The 21,257-nt window shown below is 33.0% G+C and overlaps 1 protein-coding gene across 1 annotated transcript; it reads right to left on the reverse strand.

Annotated features, from left to right (window-relative positions):
* Positions 1–8,391: 8,391 nt before the first annotated feature.
* LOC131596441 (glycosyltransferase BC10-like) lies at positions 8,392–13,326 on the reverse strand. Its single transcript, XM_058869090.1, has 2 exons — positions 12,398–13,326; positions 8,392–9,331 (listed from the first exon to the last, which is right to left on the reverse strand). The coding sequence occupies exons 1-2, from the start codon at positions 12,884–12,886 to the stop codon at positions 8,690–8,692; spliced, it is 1,131 nt and encodes a 376-aa protein (XP_058725073.1). The 5' UTR covers positions 12,887–13,326; the 3' UTR covers positions 8,392–8,689.
* Positions 13,327–21,257: the final 7,931 nt, after the last annotated feature.

Consider the following 21,257-nt stretch of genomic DNA (forward strand, 5'->3'; position numbering starts at 1 on the left):
CCAATGACTTGACAATTGGTTTTTATTAGAGATCACGACTTACCTTAAGAGACTCCATTTGTGAGTACATCAAGCAACTGTGGCAGTCTCCTAAACTTATTGAGGAGATAAATTACACTGATTTATTGCTCATCCCTAAATTTGAAGAATCCAGACAATGTCAGTCAATTTCGTCCCATCTTATTATGTAACACGATATACAAAATTTTGAGTAAAGTGCTTGTTAACAGACTCAAAATTTGTATAGACAACCTCATATCTCTCTTCCAAACTAGTTTTATCCCTGGTAAAAGCATCCAGGAAAACATGATTGTGGCTTAAGAAATGTGGAATACCATGATCCACATGACAAGTAAGACATATACTTTTGTAATAAAGGTTAATCTAGCCAAGGCCTATTGCAACCTTAACTGAAATTTTGTGGAAAATATTCTTGCTAAAGCATACATTCCAAACCAAATGATAAGAGCTATAATGAAGGCTATCACCACAGTCAAAATGAAGGTCCTTTGGAATATGGAAAATTGAAAGACTTTTGAAACTAGAAAAGGGCTTAGACAAGGTGATCCTATCTCACCATACATATTTTTATTGTGTTTAGAAAAATTATTACATATGATCACTAAAGTGGTTGGAAGAGGAAATTGGTCAGGTTTGAAGGCAGGAAAGAAGGGGCCAATGATCTCCACCTAATGTTTACTGGTGACTTGTTGTTATTTGGGAAAGCCACAACAAAGATAGAGTGTATCAAGAAGATCCTCAAAGACTTTTGTGATATGTCAAGCCAACAAATCAACATCAATAAGAATAAAATTCCATTCTCCAAGAATACTCTTAAACACATTAGAAGAAGGCAACTGACTCATATTAGGTTTTACAGAAACAAAAGACATAGGTAAGTATTTAGGCATTCCCTTAACAGGTAAGAAACCCAAAAGGAAAGACTACCATTACCTTTTGGATCAATTTAAAAACAAGATAACATCCTGGAAGAGTAAGATATGTCCTTTTCAAGAAGATTTACCTTAGGAAGGTCTGTGTTAGAAGCCATGCCAACTTATTCCACGATGACCAACACTCTTTCAAAAGAGAGCCTGAAAGAAATTTAGCAGGTTCAGGAAGCTTTCATATGGTGTGACTTTGAAGAAAGTAAGAAGATTCACTCAGTAAAGTGGGACATCATCACCAATCCTAAGAAAAAAGGAGGCCTCCGGGTGAGAAATCTAGTTGATACGAACAAATTTTGTGTTCTCATGTTAGGTTGGAGTTTAAAATATGGGGATAAATCTCTGTGGATCCAAGTGCTTCAAGGTAAAAATGACAGAAAGCAGAATAATTTTTCAAAATTTAGGTAAAGGGGCATGACTCAAGCATATGAAAAAACATTGTTCACATATGGCCCTTACTTACTAAGATGGTTTATTAGAATATGGGGAATGGGTAGAAGATCAACATGTGGAATGACTACTGGATGCAACCCGACATCAAGCTTGAGCAGTGGAGAACTCGAGAAGATGGAGGAAATAAAATCAACAATATCAATATTTTGTTGACAGAAAGATGTTAGTGGCACTTGGGATTTATTACCCATGCCCTTCCCCAAGAAATTTGTGCGACACTTTTAGACCTAAACTTCCCAATGCTACCATGGGTGAGGTTACCTACAATTGGAAAGGGTCTAGCACAAACACTTTTTCTATATCCAACACATATGATAATATAAAAAGTACTAGTAATGGTGATAACTCAAATTGCTGGAAACTCATATGGAGCCTATGGTTCCTGTAACACCCCAAAATTTCATAATTTAATTTAATTGGGATTTGAATTAATTATTTGGAATTGGTGGAATAATTGGCTAATTAAGTGGAGAAGTTGTGAAATAAGATAAGTGGGCTTAGTGTTGTGGTTAGTAAAAGGGAGGTATTAAGTATTAAGCCCGTTACTAAAGTTGGGTTCTATTTTCATAAAATAAGAAAATAAGGAAATTATGGGAATAGAAGTAAAAAGCCAAAAGAGGAGAAAGAGCAAGAACACGTGAAGAAGGAGAAGGAGAGAAAGAGGGAAGAATCAAGATTTTAGCTAAGGTAAGGGGGAAATCTTCCTATTAGTATCTCTTATGTGTTCTATAGGTAATAAGATTGATTAAAATATTGTTTGCTTCAATTGGTTATGTGAGGGTTTGGGATTGTTAGGTTTGGGAATGCCATAGTTTAGGGTAATTGATGTATTTGCATGAACTATTGATTTAAAACCCATTTTTATGGATGTATGATGAGGTATCTGATGATTCTATGCCTATAATCGATGTTTGGAAGGGATTTTAGGTGAAAGGGGTGTTGAATCCCAGGTCTATCACAAAGGTGAAACTCTGCATAATCGCACGTCCGATAAGCGGCCTCTGGCTCGCTAAGCGGATGCTATTCGTTTTTCAGAAAATAAAAGGGATCTCTAAGAGGACCTAGCCCATTAAGCGGAAGTCCCAACGTAGTTCGCTTCTGCCATAGGTCGCTGGTGGGTCGCTGAGCGGACCCTGCTGTGCAGAAAATTCCTGAACTTTGAAATAGCGTATCTTTTGATCCGTGTATCCTTTTTAAGTGCCGTTTTGGGCGTTGCAAATCTAATTAAATATTTTATATGATAATTTGGTGAGGTGGGCAGTGGCCTGATTTTATTTTAAAACTCGATTTAATTACTTTGGTAAAATGAAACATTGTGCATATATGTGATGTTGTAAGTATGACAATGTATTGGTGTAGTGAAGAATGAATCGTGATTATTGCTATGTTTATCGTGATAAATGTGTAAATAATTGAATGATTGTGCAAGCATGTGCATACTTTATCGGTGACGAAAATGGTGAGTTATGGTGAAACGATGCTGCGCATCGGATTGATGATGTTTTTTTTAGTATGTCATATGTGTGCATTTATTCATAAGAATTTGGTGATGGATCCTAGTGATGTTGGATTGATGGTGGACACAATTTCCATTGTGTGGAATTTGTGTTGGTGAGACTGTATCTCGGTGATGTTTAGATCAGTCAGGTGGATTAATTTCACGGCTTATTGGTACGACATGCATAGTGTCAGTTGGTTCATATGCATTTTTTTGTAACATGATTGAATGTATTTCAGTGTTATGTTAGATGATGTATTGGTTGTATTTGACGAATGTCAGTTGAGAATCTGAATATGTGGTAATTGGGTGAGTGATATATTATGATGTTTTATTGCTTATGAATGCATAATATTTAATAATTGTGAATGAGACTCACCCTTACATGTTGACAATTTTCAGATTAAGGAGTAGCGACTTTAATTCTCGGTGAAGATAGCTAGTAGAGTTTATCCAGTTATTTTTGGGTCGTGTTAGTCATGCTCTGGTCTTATAACACTGGGAACGATAGAATTAGAGTTTACTTTTGTTACACTCTATTTTGTTTGGTTTGGATTATTTCCGTTGGATTTAATTTGGGAAGATGTTTTGTTATTCTGCTGTGATAAACATAATAATGTTATTGGTGAATGTTCCTATTAAAGCATGACTTGTGACCATAATTGGTTTATTTGATTTAATTAATTGTGGCACCCTCGTTTTTATGTTTTACTCTGATTAATTTATTTAATTGCCGCGGGGTTTAGAAGGGTGTTACAGTTCTTGAAAAGAATTCACTCCTTCATGTGGCTGGTGAATCATATTCGTCTTATCACGGAGAAATGGCTCACTAGTAAGAACATTGGCCTCCCCTATTGCACTGACTTTATTGATATAGAGGAATCCATAATCCATTTTCTATGTGATTGTGATACTGCCAAGAATATCTGGTTAAATTTGGATGCTGTAATGTTTCTAGAAAAAATCTATTCTAATTTGCAGGTATGAATCAAGCTCAACCTGAATTGCACCAATGATGATTATTGGAGGGAGACATGAGAAACGAGTTGTCACATATTGTGGTACTGGAGAAACCAAAGGATGCACAACGAAGATTACATCATGCCTTCAAATCTAGCCTGGGAAGTCACGAGGAGAGTTAATACCTACAGGGATAGTAGCAAACTTATTCAGCGTGTTCACAACAAGCAAACTACTACTAAATTCATCGGATGGAATCCCCCTAAGTATAATTGGATAGCAATCAACTCCGACGGTATGGTCAAGAAAAACTCAAAAGTAGGATGCAAAGGGATATTAAGGAATATCAAAGGATAATGGTGTGGAGGTTTCTCATCAAATATGGGAATCGACTTTGTGATTGAAGCAGAACTACATGGTATAAGCATTGTTTTGCAAGTTACTTTTGACATAGGTCATAAGAAAGTTGAACTGCAATTGAATAGTCAGGAGATATATGAGGCTATTAACAAGAATAATCTCACAAGTTTCAAGCAGCTAAGTTAATGCTGCAACCGGTTTGTTGCTTCTCAACTAGGAATGGGAAGTTAGAACCAACCATATTTTCAGAGAAGCAAATAGAAGCGTCAATGCTTTGGCTAATTTTAATCTTCAACATGACCTGGGCATCGTGATGTATGAAAGTTTTTCATTGAAGATTCTCCCAACTTTTACCTTAGATTTAGCTTGGGAATCTTTGCCCCCTGATTTTTCATGTTTAAGGAAAATTCTTAGGTAGACACAGACATAAGAAGTTCTCTTACACACAACCAATCAAAAAATTTTAATTAATTAAAAAACAAATATAAAATTTTCTCTCTCCTTCATAATCACAACCACCCATAAATCTAAATAAAAAGGAAATTAAAAATTAAATAATGTGGATTTATGGTTGTTTCTATGCAAGAATTCCTCCGTGTTTAATTTCTTTCTTTTTTTTCCGGGCTTTTAAGCCTTCCCCTGTATAAAATTTTTTTTTACAAAAATAATTATTCCACAAACATATTTACAATAGACGAGGTTAAAGATGTATACGAATTAAAATCTTATATTTTTTGGACGGTGTACATTCATCTTTAATGAAGAATAAAAAAATCAGTGGTCCAAAATTACAAATAGAAACTCAGTGACTATACTGTACATGATATTAAACAAAATAGGCGTACCTTTCATAATTGTTTCAATTGATTTGAAGACTGAAAATATGTGAGAAATTGTAGTGTTTTTGTTAATGTAGTGTTTTTTATAAATCGGATATCTTCTGCGAGCAACTGCAGAGACTAATTTCTAGACTCATGTAGGACCATAACAGACAGCAAACCCTTTCTAAGAAATTTAATACTAATGCGCGCCCCGAGTTAAATTCGAATCCAAAACCTTTGATTAAGATAAAAAGTACATCTGTCATCCCATCTAAATGCTTTTGGATTGTTGATGTAGTACTTTTGTTGATGGTTGATCCTACTAGAATTAGTGTGATATAATAAAATAGTTAGGATATATAAATGTAGAACTTTTCATGAGGTTAACTAAAAGAATAGTTCAATCTATTATGGGCTATTCAACCATAAAGCCCAATATGAATATGTATTCTTTTTAATTAAATATAATAATAATTTTATATAATAAATTTTAATATTTTATTTTAATTAATTAATTAAATTAATCTACAAAATAAAATAAAAAAAACAGTGATCTTCCGTAAAGTATATTTAAAAAATTAAAAAAAATACTTAGGTAGACACAAACATATCACGTAATCTTACACACAACTAATTATAATTTTTTTATTAGTTAAAAAATAAATATAAAATTGTTTATCTCCTCCATTATCACAACCACCTTATGATTTTAATTAAAATTAAATTAAATTTTAAATCAATTAAATATTTTTTCTCTTTTTACTGGTTGTTCCTAAAAATATGAATTTAAATTCGTTTTCATGTAAATATTTCTCAAAAATTAATACTAAGAAAGTGAAGAAAAGATTAAAACTATAGATCCAAACAGTTAATGAAACTATGGATGTCATCACTGCCATCATCTAGCACTCGAATGAGGCAATTATAATGTCCTGCCATACAACAAATTTTCTAGTTTTCCTAAATACTTTTATTCTACCCCTACATTTACATTTTCATATACTATCCATAGAAAATGTAAAAATGTAATAGTGTTTGGATTTAAGGTGAAGATAGTTGATTTTACCATAATTGAGTTTGACAGAGTTGATTTTAATATAATTGAGTTAGGATAATTGATTTATGTTTGGATACATTTATTTAAATGTGAGTATAAATTTCAGTATAAAAATCACCCAAAATCAATTCTGGAAGTAAAAGCTACAAATTTCAGCTTCAAGTAGAATCAATTTTGGAGGCAGAATCAATTCTACTTTTAATAAAACAAACATCTCAAAATCATCCAAAATCAATTCTACACCTCTAGAATTGATTCTGGATCTTCTAAAAACCAATCCAAATATGCTATAAGACTTTAGAATTCACCATATTTAACAAATATTCCAAATCATTAGGAGCAAATTTTTCTTGTAGAAAAAAATACAAACAGAAGATTTTCTATTATTATATATGTATTTTTTCCTCAAAAACTGTATTGAAAAACTCATTTCTAATATTTCTATTTCCAAATGTGGTTGGATGGCCCCACCTCTAGAAACAGCATATGCGGTCATTGTTGCCCTCTTAATTCTTAAGTTGTTTCGATAACACTTGTGAGCGGTTTCATGATCTCCATGAACCACATCAATGCACTTTTCTTTTAGCAAATACTTCATGCTCAAATAGAGTGTTGACATAGCGACTTCAAGGTAATAATGTGGTAGGATGAGGGGGGTGTCGACGACAAGGTATTCCACTTTGATCTTCTTTGTGTTCTCTTCCAACCTGAATATTATTTTAAGGGTAATGTAACCATTCATTAGCACTTGTTCGCCTAATAAACTGCCTGGTGATCCGCTGAATGACCGCACATCTTCTAGATCCAGACTTAGCCCTTTAATGGCGTCATAATAGAAGACGTCAATTGAGCTTTTAGGGTTTATCAAGTCTTGCTTCTCCTTCAAGTTGGACAATGGATGTTTATAACCATAGGGTCCTCTTAGCGGGAAAAGATCCATGTAACGTCTTTGCAAGAAAGAGTGATTTTAGGCTCTTGAATTGATTTTTTATAGGAGGTGAGTCTTCAACAGCCATGACCTAGATGACATATCTTCTTTGGGTGGAAATGACTCCCTACCACCAGAAAATCCTCCAACAATAGTATTGATTGTATTACATATCGACTTGTCCTATTTTCTTCCTTATGATTATTTATCTTTTTCTGATTTAGGGCTTCTGAACTCCTTGACATCACTGGATTTCTTTTCCTGCGTTGCTTTCTTCACCATTGATATAATATTAATCCCGTGCCATAATTTCAACCACGAATGTGACAAGTTTCTAGGTGAGATACTCGTTGAATTGTGCCTTTAAACCATTTTAGAATGCTCCCACAAATATTTCTTGGTTTAGATATGTTACTTTTATTGTGACCTCACTGAATCAAGTGAGGTATTCCCTAAGGGACTTAGAGTGCCCTTGGCGAACATTAAATAAGCTGGTTATGGACACCTGCTGGTGCTTCCTCGTCGAACTCCTGATAGCTTGTCATTGAGAGGTGGGGGAGGTTCATATACTACGTCATAGTTGCCTCCTTGAAAGTACTATATTTGAGCTTGCACTTCAAGAAATCATTGGTGCCAATTATTATCATTTGAGTGTTGATGGCAACGATGAGCTCTTAGGGGTCCCTATTTCCGTCAAACGTCACCAATGATAGTGGTTTGAAGTTACTTGACACTTGAGTGCCTCAAATTTCATCAAAGAGTGGACAGGAATCTAGGATCTCGTCTTTTTTTTTGCCAATTGTTCTCGCGATATCATTGCTGAAGAGTTAAAACAATGTCTTCTGGCATTTGGTTGGAGCGACGCTACTCCTCCATAGTGGCTCGCATCTTTATTTTTGCTTTGTTATCGCCGCTATTACTATTGCTGGCTGTTGTGGTGCCTCAATGTGTCACCACTGTGAGAATGATGACTGAAGCGACCAAAAGTGAGGTGATATTGCATACTAGATTAGTTTTAGTGATGTCCCACAGTAGATGCCAATTGTGCCTGTGAAAAACACAATTAGGTGATGAATCCTCCAACGTAAGAGAATGCAAAAGAGTTTTTGTATGTATAATATGTAATAGTGAATGTCCTCTCCTAATCCTAGGGGTTAGGGTATTTGTAGCCGTGATCCATAGGGCAATTTTTGGTCCGAGAACATATTTCATTTCAACTGCTTAGCTAGGACATAGGTATATAGAGACTCGTTCTTCCCCCATTTATAAAATATATGTACCTTACATTGTTTGATTCAATTGATTTGAAGAAGAAAAATATGTCAGAAATTGTAGTGCCTAATGATAGAAACCTCTCAGCTCAATAGAAATATTCATTTATTTTAATCAAGTAGATTACTAAAATTTAAATAATTAATGAAAGTATATTAGGAAAGTGAAGAAAAGGTTAAACATAAAGATCCAAACAATCAATGAAACAAATGTGTATGATCCAATAAGTTCCTTTGTACACTCAAAAATGGCTAAAAAATTATGAAAATTGAGGTCATCACTCACTACCATCATGTAGCACTCATCATCAATGAAGCAATCACCATGTCATGCATGCCATACAACAAAATTTCTAGTTTTTCTAAATACTTTTATTCTACATCTATATGTTTATCAGAAGTCCAAGACTTTTGACTTCACCATATCTAACAAAGGTTCCAAAGCACTAGGAGCAAATTTTCTAGCAAAAAGAACACAAACCGAAGAGTTTCTATTATTATATAAGCATTTTTGATCTCCAAGAACTCTACTGAAAAACTCCTTTGTAATATCCGCTTTTCCGAATGTAGCCGGGTGGGGCCCACCTCTCGACCAGTCCACCCAAGTTATGCTTCGGTTCGCCAACGCGCTCCCTGCTTGAATTGTTAACATGGTTGGAAAATAGTGCTCGTCGACGTAACATGCTGGTCTACAGTATTGTTCGAACTTGGGATAAAAAGCGGTGTCTTCAACAATGTTGACGGCGAGCTTTCGGTTTACTTCGAACCATTGAGAGCCTTTCCGCCATTTTGTAATTTCTACTAGAGGAGCCATGTTTGGGTTGTAGCGTCCTCTTCCGTATGGCCCGGGATCGTCAAATGCTCCGACGAAGCTGAATTTGGATTTCCACAAGTAGTTGTAGACTGTGCTAAATTTGTAAAGAGGGATACATGATTCAGACAATAGGATAAACCATTCGTTGGAGATGTCGAGTAATGCATTGGCAAGTAGTCTTCTTTCCGCGTCGCACATGCTCATTCTTCCCCACTCGGCAATCTGCATAAGAAACAGCAAAGTTCGTAATCGGATGAGTGAATAATGAAACTTGTGCATAAAAAACTTTCATGTTCAGATGAAAACTATTTTTATAGGCTTTGATGTATTTTCAATGTTTCGATGAAAATAAAGGTTCAAACAAAGGAATATATAACATTGAAAACTAAACAAGATAAATAATTTTGAAAAACTGACAAAGTGCAGTAAATAAAAAAGTGGAATAAGATATCAGACGCAGGCGGAAAACGAAAGAGGAGGTAGCAGTAGCTACTATGCGCGAAGAGCTCTACTGCGCCGGTGCATGTAGGTGCCAACTCGTCCTGTTGAATATTGCTAAGGCGAGAATATTTCACGCCATTCTGTCACGACCACATTACATGGACGATATGGCAATAACCGGCCAATGTGAAGCCATTCTCCTTTCCCCCATTGGTGCCCCCTCTACCTCTATTTGTGTCCCAAATTATCAAACTTGTGAAAAGCAAAATCGAAGGAGGCCTTAGTCTGATGTAAAGCTACTTGGTTACATGGTTTGGAGAGAAGGTAACAGGCTGGGCGCATAAGGTGCAGCACAATGTCGGCAGAATGGGAAAGACGGTGGGTGAGGTGGGGTTCCCTTGGGCAGCGTTGTTGACGGTGGATGGCGGTGCCGTTATAGCGGAAAAACCCGCAATATCGCTAATATTTACCATTGCGGAGAGCCCAAAAAACCCCACGTATACTCACCATAGCAACGCCATGGCGAATATTTGATAACACTGCCCTTGGGTGAGGTGAGGTTCCCATGGTTTGTTGGGTGCATTTATGATTTTATTGATGAGATATACCTTAGGCTGGATAAGTGATGAACCAGGTTAGGACCAAAACAAATCTCAACAAAAGAAAATACACCTAATCTAAAGTTGTAAAACTCAAGGGTCTATGTAAACTTGACTCTCATATTCAACATTTAAATTCACTTGATACAAAAATAAAGTATATAACAATTTCATACTCTAAGCACAACTTACCATGTGCACAGTAAATATTCAACATTCCAACTTAGTACGTAGTAATAATTACTAATCATTATTCTAAAGTTTTTTGTACAGCTTATCATTTGTATAAGGTTGCCGGAGAGAGAAGTAGATGCAGCGAGAGAAGCGCTGAGATGGCAGTGAGGTCGCCAGAGAGAGAAATAGATGCAGTGACAATTAGGGATTTGGATGCTCTCACACAAATCTTATCTACATTCCTCTACAACATTTTACTTATCCCTCTCTTAAATATTTTCTATTTCAAAGGTTTTCGTCTATTTTTATAGCAAAACCCCTAAAGTACCCACACTAAGATCCGAAGTTGCAGCACCGGTGGAGTCAAGTGCTTAAACTGTGAGATTAATATTTAGTGCACTATGGAACCTTATCGTTTAGCTATTGCATTTTTGCCTTTTAATAAAGTAAAAAAAAATTGAAGCAATTGTCATTTCAAGGGAAAATTACCATTATGTCAAAAACTTGTTCAATTGTTCTCACTTGACAATGTTTCATAAGCACCAACAGAGTAAAGATTTTTTTACTCTGTCAATAATCAAAATCAATTATAATTTATAACCGTTCGATCTTTAAGAATGTTTGACTCTCCTCATATCTAACTTAAAGTCATACAAATGATGGTTTGTGATTGGTTGACTTTGACTGTGTAAAATGTTTTATACTAACCGTGCATCAAAACTATTCCCTTTAATATGTGCGTCTACTCCTTCCTAATGATACTTATAAGCTAGTTAGCTTGATTTTAATAAGTAGAGTCTAAAGTGGTTCTGAGTTAAGAGTTTTGACAACCATGCCACCTAAACTTCGATCCCTAAATCTTTGTAGCCCGTCTCTACCAAACTCTATTGAATTCTAATTTCTAACCTACAAGCATTAACTAACTCTAAATCCGTCACAACTAACATAAACCAATTCTAATTTATAACCTACAAGCATTAACTAACTCTAAATCCCTCAACAACATAAACCAACGCAATTGAAAGCTTACTTAACCTAAGCTTAGTGATAGGATCCTGGATCTGGGCCTTAGCCTAGTAGAAGGAAATAGGAATGACGTGGCAATATTCTGTTAGAAAGGAAATTTCTGTTTTAGGAGAGACAGAGGCGGAAAAGTTGTTAGAGTCTGTGAAGACATATTTCTCTCTGGCTAAGGAGTTCATAGAACTCTGGTTTACATTCTATTTTTCTTTTTCCACCATTGTAGATCCTTGACCTCACCAATTTCCAGTTCAATAATAAACATTCTGCTACCTAATTTTCTGAGTTATATCATTAAGGGAATAATCACTTTAACAAGATATCAAGGATAGTCTTGTCAAATAGCGGCTATAGCAGGCACTATAGTACTATAGCATAGTGGAATTTAAACAAACCGGTAATATTCTGCAATACGCTATTCAATATAAAGTGTTGTTTGGTAGAAACTACAGTGATGCTATAGCATTGTAGCGTAGCAGAATTCAAACAAACCTCTATTTTTTGTGATTTGCAATTGACAACACAAAACTTTGCATAAGATTTATGCAGACCATAATGAAAACAGACAATTCTGAACATACAACTACTAACTAAGAACACGTAATTAGGTCGTATGCCAACACATTACTATGCTTCCACTCATGAACGCACAACTCAAAAGCGTGTTTATTTTCTAAGTTCAGTTCAGAGTTCTTCTAATGTGTTGAATACCCCCATCAGCCTCTTCCTTAGTTCTAGTACCGCGGTGCATCAACCAAGTAACAATGACCAAAAAATCAACATGACAACCAGAACAGAAATCAGAAAGTAAGATACAACCATAATAAACTGCATATCAGCCACAATCAATAACCACAAAAATTCACATCTGAATCTTAAAACAAGCATAAACAGTACCAAATAAAAAGACACAACATGTGAATATCAGATTCACATTGTAAACAACTAAACTAGCACAAATTGAGCACTATTAGTATTAACTTCAGATCAAGTAAAGCATCTACAAATAAAGTTTCACAAATAAAACAATGGCATAAGATCGAAATCTACATACCTGACTAGGGATTTGCCTCTTATAGAAAGCAGATGAAGGAGGAAAGTGAGCTTGATAAGAAGGAAAAGGATGAATATAAATAGTATAAAGACTCTGATGCCCTTTGAGAAACCTCTCCCAAAGAGGTGCAAGAGGCAATGGTCCTTTAGTAAGGAACATAAAAGCAATCTTTGGAACTCTTCGAAAAGGGTAATTTTTAATCTTAGGAACCAAAGAAGCTCTCCAAAGAAGTTCACTATCACTCATATTATGGATCAGATTTGAAGGAGGTTTAATCCATTGTTCCAAACCACCATGTTCCTCAACACATGGCTGAAAAGTTGAACTCATTGTAGTAACCACACTCTTAATTCCAAAATGCTTAATAGTATATATGCTTATCACAGAAAACACAACACACAGAGCAATGAAAACAACAAATAAACGCATTGATCCTAGTGATAACCCTCTTGATTTTCCTTCTTCAGATGCCACACCCCTCGATTGCATCTTGCTTAAAACACTCAAAAATATGAAATTTACAATAAAAAAACACCCTCTACGCTATGGATCTAAATTGAAGTTGAGTCAACTTTTGAATATGTGAGGTTGGTAAGAACACGATTATGGAACATGGGTCTTAACAAAATGGAGACTTTACTGAAGAATAGAAGATAAAGGGTGTTTTTTTTTTTTTGGATCTTATCGCAAATTAGAGATAGTGTTGATGAGAGGGGTTGAATGGTATGGTACAGGAACAGTGATTTGAGAAAAGTCAGAGAAGAAGAAGAGAAACTGAATTGTCACATGTAACTTAATTTTTACATGATAAAAAAAAGATTGATTTTTGAGACAATTGATGATGAATGAAATTTTGAGGAAACAACGTTGGTGCTTTGTCGTGCACACGGTCAGCGGCCGGTTATGTTTTTTGAGTGCTTGCACTCCACCTCGTATTGAGTGTTTTTGTAGAATAAAAAACACAGATGAATAAAATAATTAATAAGAAAATAATAAAATTACATAAATTTGATATAGTAAAATTAAGAGCAAAAAGGAAATGCTACTGAGATATGTTTACACTATCGAGGGGTATACATCACAATAAATTCCAATTTTATTTTTAAAATATTAAAATAATATGGCAAATATAAGAATTTCTATTGGTTGTATTTGTAAATTTGTTTTATACTGACGGGGCACTATCTTTAACCTTTAAAATTAAACCAAATTTCTATGAGAATCTATTTAAATTTATTTTTTATTTAAAGTTTTTTTCCTTACCAAAAATGTTATGCTATTAATTCATATTTTAAAAAATCTATAACAAAGAAATATTTTTCTATACCAAATATATGTATGCCATAAAAAACATATAACACTTTTATTTAAAGTTTTCTTTTCAAATTAACTTTTAATACTTTTTAATTTTTTTTTAAAATGTATAATAAAAAGATGGAAATATTTAAATGAGAATCTATTTTAAAAATAATTATTTAAAGTTTTTTTCTTTATCAAATATATTTATGCTATAAAAACATATTTTAAAAAATATATAACATTTTTATTTAAAGTTTTCTTCTATAACAAATATATGTACTCCCTCTGTCTATTATTATAAGCAAATATTTTTTTTTTAGGTTCACTGAATATAAGCAAATATTTTTTTTTAGGTTCATTGAATAATAAATGTATCTGATCTTTTATATAGACCAGATAAATTCATTACTCAATGAACCTAAAAAGAGAATATTTCCTTATAATTCAGGGCCGGAGGGAGTATACTATAAAAGAGATATTTCAAAAATAAGATTAATAGTGATTTACCCCTGCAATATAGACGTGTTTTAATTTACCCCTTTAATTTTTTTTAAATATCCCCTATAATTTTGGGATACCGCTAAGCGTGTAAAAATCAAGGTGGTAAATAACAAAAAAAACTTTTACACGGGTAGTTTTTCGATCTGAGGTACAAAAGACTTAGAATTTTAATATTTCAAGGAAGTTTTTTTTTTAAATTTTTTTTAAGGGCGTAAATCAAAACACGTCTATATTACAAGAGTAAATGACTATTAACCCTAAAAATATATATATAAATGATACTCAATTTACTACCATAGAAATTGATTTGTCTATTTGTAAATGATAGTCACTTTACTAACAATAGAAATTGATTTGTCTAGTTGTTATTGATAATTACTTTACTAATCTTATAAATTGATTTGTCTAGTTGTAAATGATAATCACTTTATTAGCAATAGAAATTAATTTGCTTAATTGTAAATGATAGTCATTTTCCTAACAATATAAATTGATTTGTCTAGTTGTAAATGATAATCACTTTATTAACCATAGAAATTGTTTTGTCTAATTGTAAATGATAGTCACTTTACTGATAATAGAAATTGATTTGTCTAGTTGTAAATGATAGTCACTTTATTAACATGATTTGCTTGGTTATAAAGTGAATATTAATTAACCTGGAGGGACTTGGGTTTGAGACTTCATAGGTAAAAATTTATGAACATAATTTATTAATATTTGTAGAAATCATGGAAATTACTTGTTATGAATGTACATTGCCCTAGTGGTAAACATACATAGATATATTTTAAAGACCTTGGGTTCGATTATTTATAAGAAACAATTTTTACTTTTTAGATATTAATTCATAATTATTTAAAATTGAGATGTGATTAAATTTTGTAAAAAATTAAGTCGGGTCTATTTTTTGGTGAGGGACTAATTTGGCTAGTATAATATTTGTGAGGGACCAAAATGTATCTTCACTCTTAAAAAAGTTATATAAATTTTTATTTAAAGTTTTCTTTCCAAATTAACTTTTAATAATTTTTAATTTTTTTTTAAAAAAAGCATAACAAAAAGATGCAAATATTTAAATAAGAATCTATTTAAATAAAAAAAATTATTTTAAATTATTTTATTTACCAAATATTTATAATCTATAAAAACATATTTTAAAAAAGAGTCATGTAAACCAGTGTCCCGGAAATACCGGTTAAGATTTGCAATTATAAAAACATTTTATATTCAATATATTGAATACACACAATAAAAATATATAACATTTTTATTTAAATTTTTCTTTCAAAATTAACTTTTAATATATTTTAATTTTAAAAAAAACATAACAAAAAGATGGAAATCTTTAAATCAAATTTTAATGAGAATCTATTTAAAGAATTTATTTATTTACAAAATATATGTATGCTATAGAAAACATATTTTAAAAAGAAGAATGTTATATTTACTCCAAGAGTAAGTATTGAAGATTTACTCCAAATATTAACCATTGATTATCATAAATCTAATGGCTTTAATTAATTTTTAACATAAAAAATATTTCCAAAAACAATTAGGTTAAATGATCAATTAAAGCCGTTATATTAATAAAAATCAAAGGTTAAGATTTGGAGTAAGTCTTATACAATTACTCTTGGACTAAATATATCCTTCATCTTTAAAAAAATATATTAACATTTTTACTTAAAGTTTTCTTTCCAAATTAACTTTTAATAATTTTTAAATTTAAAAAAAAAACAAAAGCATATCAAAAAGATGGAAATATTTAAATCAGATTTTAATGAGAATCTATTCAAAGCTATTTTTACCCAATATATGTATGCTATAAAAAACATATTTAAATTTTTTTATAAGAATCATATTTAAAGCATATTTATTTATAGTTTTCTTTCAAAAAAAGAAGCATATTTATTTATCAAATATAAGAATCCTATTAAAAAATAGTATAACAAATAAATCTTCAATATTTTGCTAGATTTATTATATAGTAATTAAATATCATTTAAACTCTATTAAAGATTTGATTCATCATCTATTTGACAATATTTGTATTTTTACTCTAGATATTATTATTTTATTTGAAATTTAAAATTTTAATATTTATAAATGGTTTAGCGAAAAAAAATTGAAATTATATTTGTATAAGAAAATATTTAAAAATTCTATTTCATTTAAAGTAACTTTTTACCAAATATATGTAATGCTATAGAAATTATGTTTTAAAAAAACGATAAATAATTTTGTAATATAAGTTAATTTTTGCGCTGTTATTAATTTTTAAAACAATATTTATATTTTAAATTTTTAAATATGCTAATTATTATAGAAATAGTTATATGACATAATCTTATAAAATTATTTTAACAATATACTTATTTTTAAATATGCTTCTTAGGTAATTCGAATTCAAATCTCATCCGTTACATCTCACTCTCACACTAATCTAGGCGTTTCGGTGCTAACCTTACATGTCATTATGTCAACCCTCTCCTCCACCATATCACAAAACTCTAGTCCATCATTGCGTTCCACTTCTTACGTTCACCAATCAATTTTGGTTCATGCAAGGAATAATGTCGCCGTCTTTAGGAATCAACATTTGATTAATGCGTTTTTCAAATTCAAACATTCATATCTCGGATCCACTAAGTTGAAGCTTCCTATACCTATAAATTCTTATCTCTTAAATCCGAATAATATGTCTCTATTCTTAATTTTTTTATTGAAAATTAGTATCATTTCTCAAATATCCTACTATATGCATTAGAAGTTGCACGTTCTAGAGCTATTCTCTTCGATGCACAATGCAAAATGCCCCCCAACTGCTCGAGCTACTAGAGATCCATTATCTCTCCCTTAAAATAGTAACGACCAAGTCCTTGTGAATTCTTCATTTGCACCATCGCGTAGAAGAAATCTTGCATCGCGCAAATCCGAAGAGCAATATAGTGCAAGCAGCTGTTTCTCAGAGAAACCAACAGTCGATATCTCGTCAGAATTCTACTATGATATCTCCATGTTACCGAAGAAGCCAGAGGCCCCAAACTCTTCCTCACAATCCTGAAAGAGGAAGAGGCAGTCACACTCCTCCCGAGGTCTGCCACCCTCAGAAGGAAGAAGAACCTGAGGAACAACCTTTGGTCAAGGAACGAACAAAGCACCCTATTTATGCATGTATTTTGGATAGCCTAATATCGAAATCGCTAGAGAAGCCCTCAAAGATCCAAAAGCTACAACGGAAAAAGCGAGATACGAATGATCATTTGCAACGCGTAGAGTATTGTCAAGACTACTATCATGCCGATAACGTTGAATAGTGCAAGCTCTTTGCACTAACTCTAACTGGATATGCTAGTATTGAAGGATAGAAAAACACTTAGAAAGGGGGGGTTTGAATAAGTGTATCTTTAAATACTCTTAAGACAAAAACAATTGCACAATGATTTTTATCCTGGTTCCTTGTTAACGAAACTACTCCAGTCCACCCCCTTGGAGTGATTTACCTCACTTGAGGATTTAATCAACTAATCAACCTTGATTACAATAGTTTTCCACTTAGATACCTTCTAAGTCTTCTAGAGTATTCTGATCATACCTTGATCACTCTAGGAACCTTTTACAAATTAATGTAAAACAAATTCTTACAAGAGTATTACAATGCTTCTTAATAAGCTATAATCACAATTGTGATATTTCTCTTAAGTTCTAAGCTTAAATCTCACTAAGATATTACAAAAGTAATGTGAGGTTGAAGATGAAGTTTGATAGCTTTTGATTCAACAACGTTTCAGCAAGTTTGCAAGAGTTGTTCGTGTAAGAGTTGTAATTGGTTCGTAATTGGTTCGTAATTGGTAACCTTGCTTCTGATCAGAACGTCACTATTTATAGGCGTTTTGAGAAGATGACCGTTGGGAGCATTTAATGCGTTGCGTGTTCCGTACAGCATTGCATTTAATGTTTCACTCTTTTGTCAACTACCTCGAGCCTTGTTTTTCCTGCTTTAACTGACTTTGTCTTTAATAGCTTCTAACGTTCCTTTTGTCAGTCAACGTAGCCTGTCATCTTGTACTTGCTTCTGATATGATCTTTGTAGATACAACGTTTGAATATCAGAGTCATTCAACTTGGTGCAGAGCATCTTCTTGTCTTCTGACTTTGAAGTGCTTCTAGCGTGATACCATAAGAACTTCAGTGCTTCTGCTTCTGAACTCAAGTTCTTCTGATGCTTCATAGACCATGTTCTGATTCTGCTTGACCATCTTCTGATGACTTGCGAGAGCATGTTCTGATGTTGCATACTTGAACCTTCTGAGTCAGTGCTTCTTGCGCTCAATTGTGCATACTCTTTATATATTTCTTGAAATGGAAAATGCATAGGATTAGAGTACCACATTGTCTTATACAAAATTCATATATAATGTTATCATCAAAACTAAGAATATTGATCAGAACAATTCTTGTTCTAACAAGTATTTGGTTCAAGTCTCTACCTGGTGCAAGCATAGATTCATGGAACGACTTGTACAAAAAATTCACCACTCGCTTCACCGCGTAGAAGAGACAACCTACCAGAACAACCATACTCAGCGAAATCACCTAGGTCAAGAATGAGAGTTTGTGGGCGTCTATCGACCACTTTACAAAAGTAGTTTTAAAGGTAGGAGGCTCTAAAGAATGCCTGAAGTTTTGTATTTTCAAAAAAATGGCTTGAGCCAAGACAACACCTTCTGAGAGAAGTTTGGGGGCACAAGTGAAGTTGCATGTCTCTGATACATTAAGGGGGTAAATCCATGTGGTTTTGTTGTTTGTCTCTTAAGATTTACTTTGAATTTAATTTTATATTTGAGTCTCTTCTTCAATTACATATATCTTAGGATTGAGTTTTTTATCCATGTTTTAGCATGCATAAATCAAAGTGTTTGAGTTTTAGTATGAACACATGATTTAGGTCAATTAGTCGAGTTTTATTGATCAAGAACCATAATTTAAATTGATTAAAGTTATGTCAATGGTGGAATCTCAAAACTTAGTTGAAAACTTGGATTTTTGAGAATTTGGATGTGTGATTCGAATCACACACATCAATGAGACGAATCAAACAAGGCATAAAAGAACAATATGACTCTAGAGCTTGTGAGTCAAGTCACACAAAACTTCTAATTCAAATCATGCAGTTGTGAGTTGAATCATAATGTATGCTTGAGCCGGATCAAAAATTCCTTTATAGGCATTGTCTTAGTTGAGTCGAATCATAGCCATTGTTTGACTCGAATCGCAACCATGTGTGAGTTGAATCACAAAAATGATTTTCCTCTTTTAAGTGTTGATCTTGTTTCTCGTTACTTTGCTAACTTGACTCAAATCACCAAATACTCTTGAATCGAATCAAACATGAATTTTTCAATTTTTTTTGTGGTTCATCTCCAACACCTATAAATTATTTTCATATCTCAACTTTTCAAAGTGGATCTCCATCCAATATTTCGAGCCAAGATATTACACATTACAACCACACTTTCATTGTCACAAAAGATGAGACGAGGAACAACATGAACTTTAAGTTCCTGTAGAAGTGTTTGGAGATACGATGACTCAACACTAGTGAGAACAATGCTTTTATATTTGAACCTGGATACCTGCTTCCTGAATCACCATAAATTAGGTCTATTTTAAGAGAAGTAGAAGCATGGCTAAAAATAGTCATGCCAAATATGTGGTTGTGTTTCCTCTATATTACACCATTTTAATGATGTGTGCTAGCGAAAATTAGTCTATGAATGATGCCTGAATACCTAGTCAATTTGAAGGGATTTAATGAGTAGGATAAATTATACCTCAACCATTGTTTTAAATTGTTTAAAGGTAATGAAAGCGGCAAATTTTTTATTTAAAAGGCATATCCATGCCAACCTAGTGGTTGCATCAACAAAACTGATGTAGTAAATAAATTTATTAGATGAAGAATGTTTTGGAAACTATTGGTTACATGGCACGAGGCTTCTGAGTCAGTGAACCATGAATGATTCGATGGAGAAGAAATGTTTTTCAACATAGCTTTAAGTGGAGATAGGCCTAAGGATAAGAGGGGTGATGATAAGTCTAAGGATAGATCTAAGCTAGGTGACGAGACCATGAGCTAAGGTAGCCATGGGAAAATTGTTGGATGCAATGGAATCAGCATAAAAAACACGATCATTTGAAATAGTTGCGTGAAAGTGTTTATTAAAACGATGATAACACATGTTAGTTATGTGATTAAACTTTGAAGCACACTTGACATTGTATTTAACTAAAATTTTCAGAATCACGTCCAAGGCCTCCACAACCACCACATCCACCCACGCCCAAAACTAGAATAGACCATACTTAAGCAACCTATATCGTGTAATTATAGTGGATGGGCAACAGAGTGGGGGATTTTTAAACTAGAGGAGTCAACAAGACTCTTAGATACAGTAAGATTAATGGAAGTTGTATTAGCAAAAATGAGTTTTTTGAACTTGTCAAGATGCATCTTATGAGCAATGAGAAAAGCTTCAACCTCTTCTAGTTGAACAAATTTGAATTTAATTTCAATAACATACATAACAAAGTTGTATTAACAAAAATTAGTTTTTTAGCTCGTCAAGATGCATATCATGAGCAGGGAGAAAAGCTCCAATCTGCTCCAATCTCTTCTAGTTGAACAAATTCAAATTTACTTTGAATTACAGATATACCCAAATTAAAATCTAATGGTAATTCATCAAGATTCACATCTATATATTACAACACTAGAAGCCGATCACCAATTGACGCCAAAAAATTCATTTAAGAGTATGATTTGAAGAAGGTAGTCCTACATAGATTCGCCACAGAGTGTGTCGGGACTCAATTTTGACCTAACTTATCTTGCACGAGCATATATGCACTTATGAAAAATGTTCATGAATATGATCCCATATTGATGGACTCAACAACCAAAAATGAAGTTACGGTCGTTCCAAACAATGTTGATTGAAGTCAACTCTGTTAGTAACTCTGCATGGACAATAAGTGTCAGGTGCGAGTTCGAACC

This window comes from Vicia villosa, linkage group LG4 (assembly GCF_029867415.1).
Source record: "Vicia villosa cultivar HV-30 ecotype Madison, WI linkage group LG4, Vvil1.0, whole genome shotgun sequence".
NCBI lineage: Eukaryota > Viridiplantae > Streptophyta > Magnoliopsida > Fabales > Fabaceae > Vicia > Vicia villosa.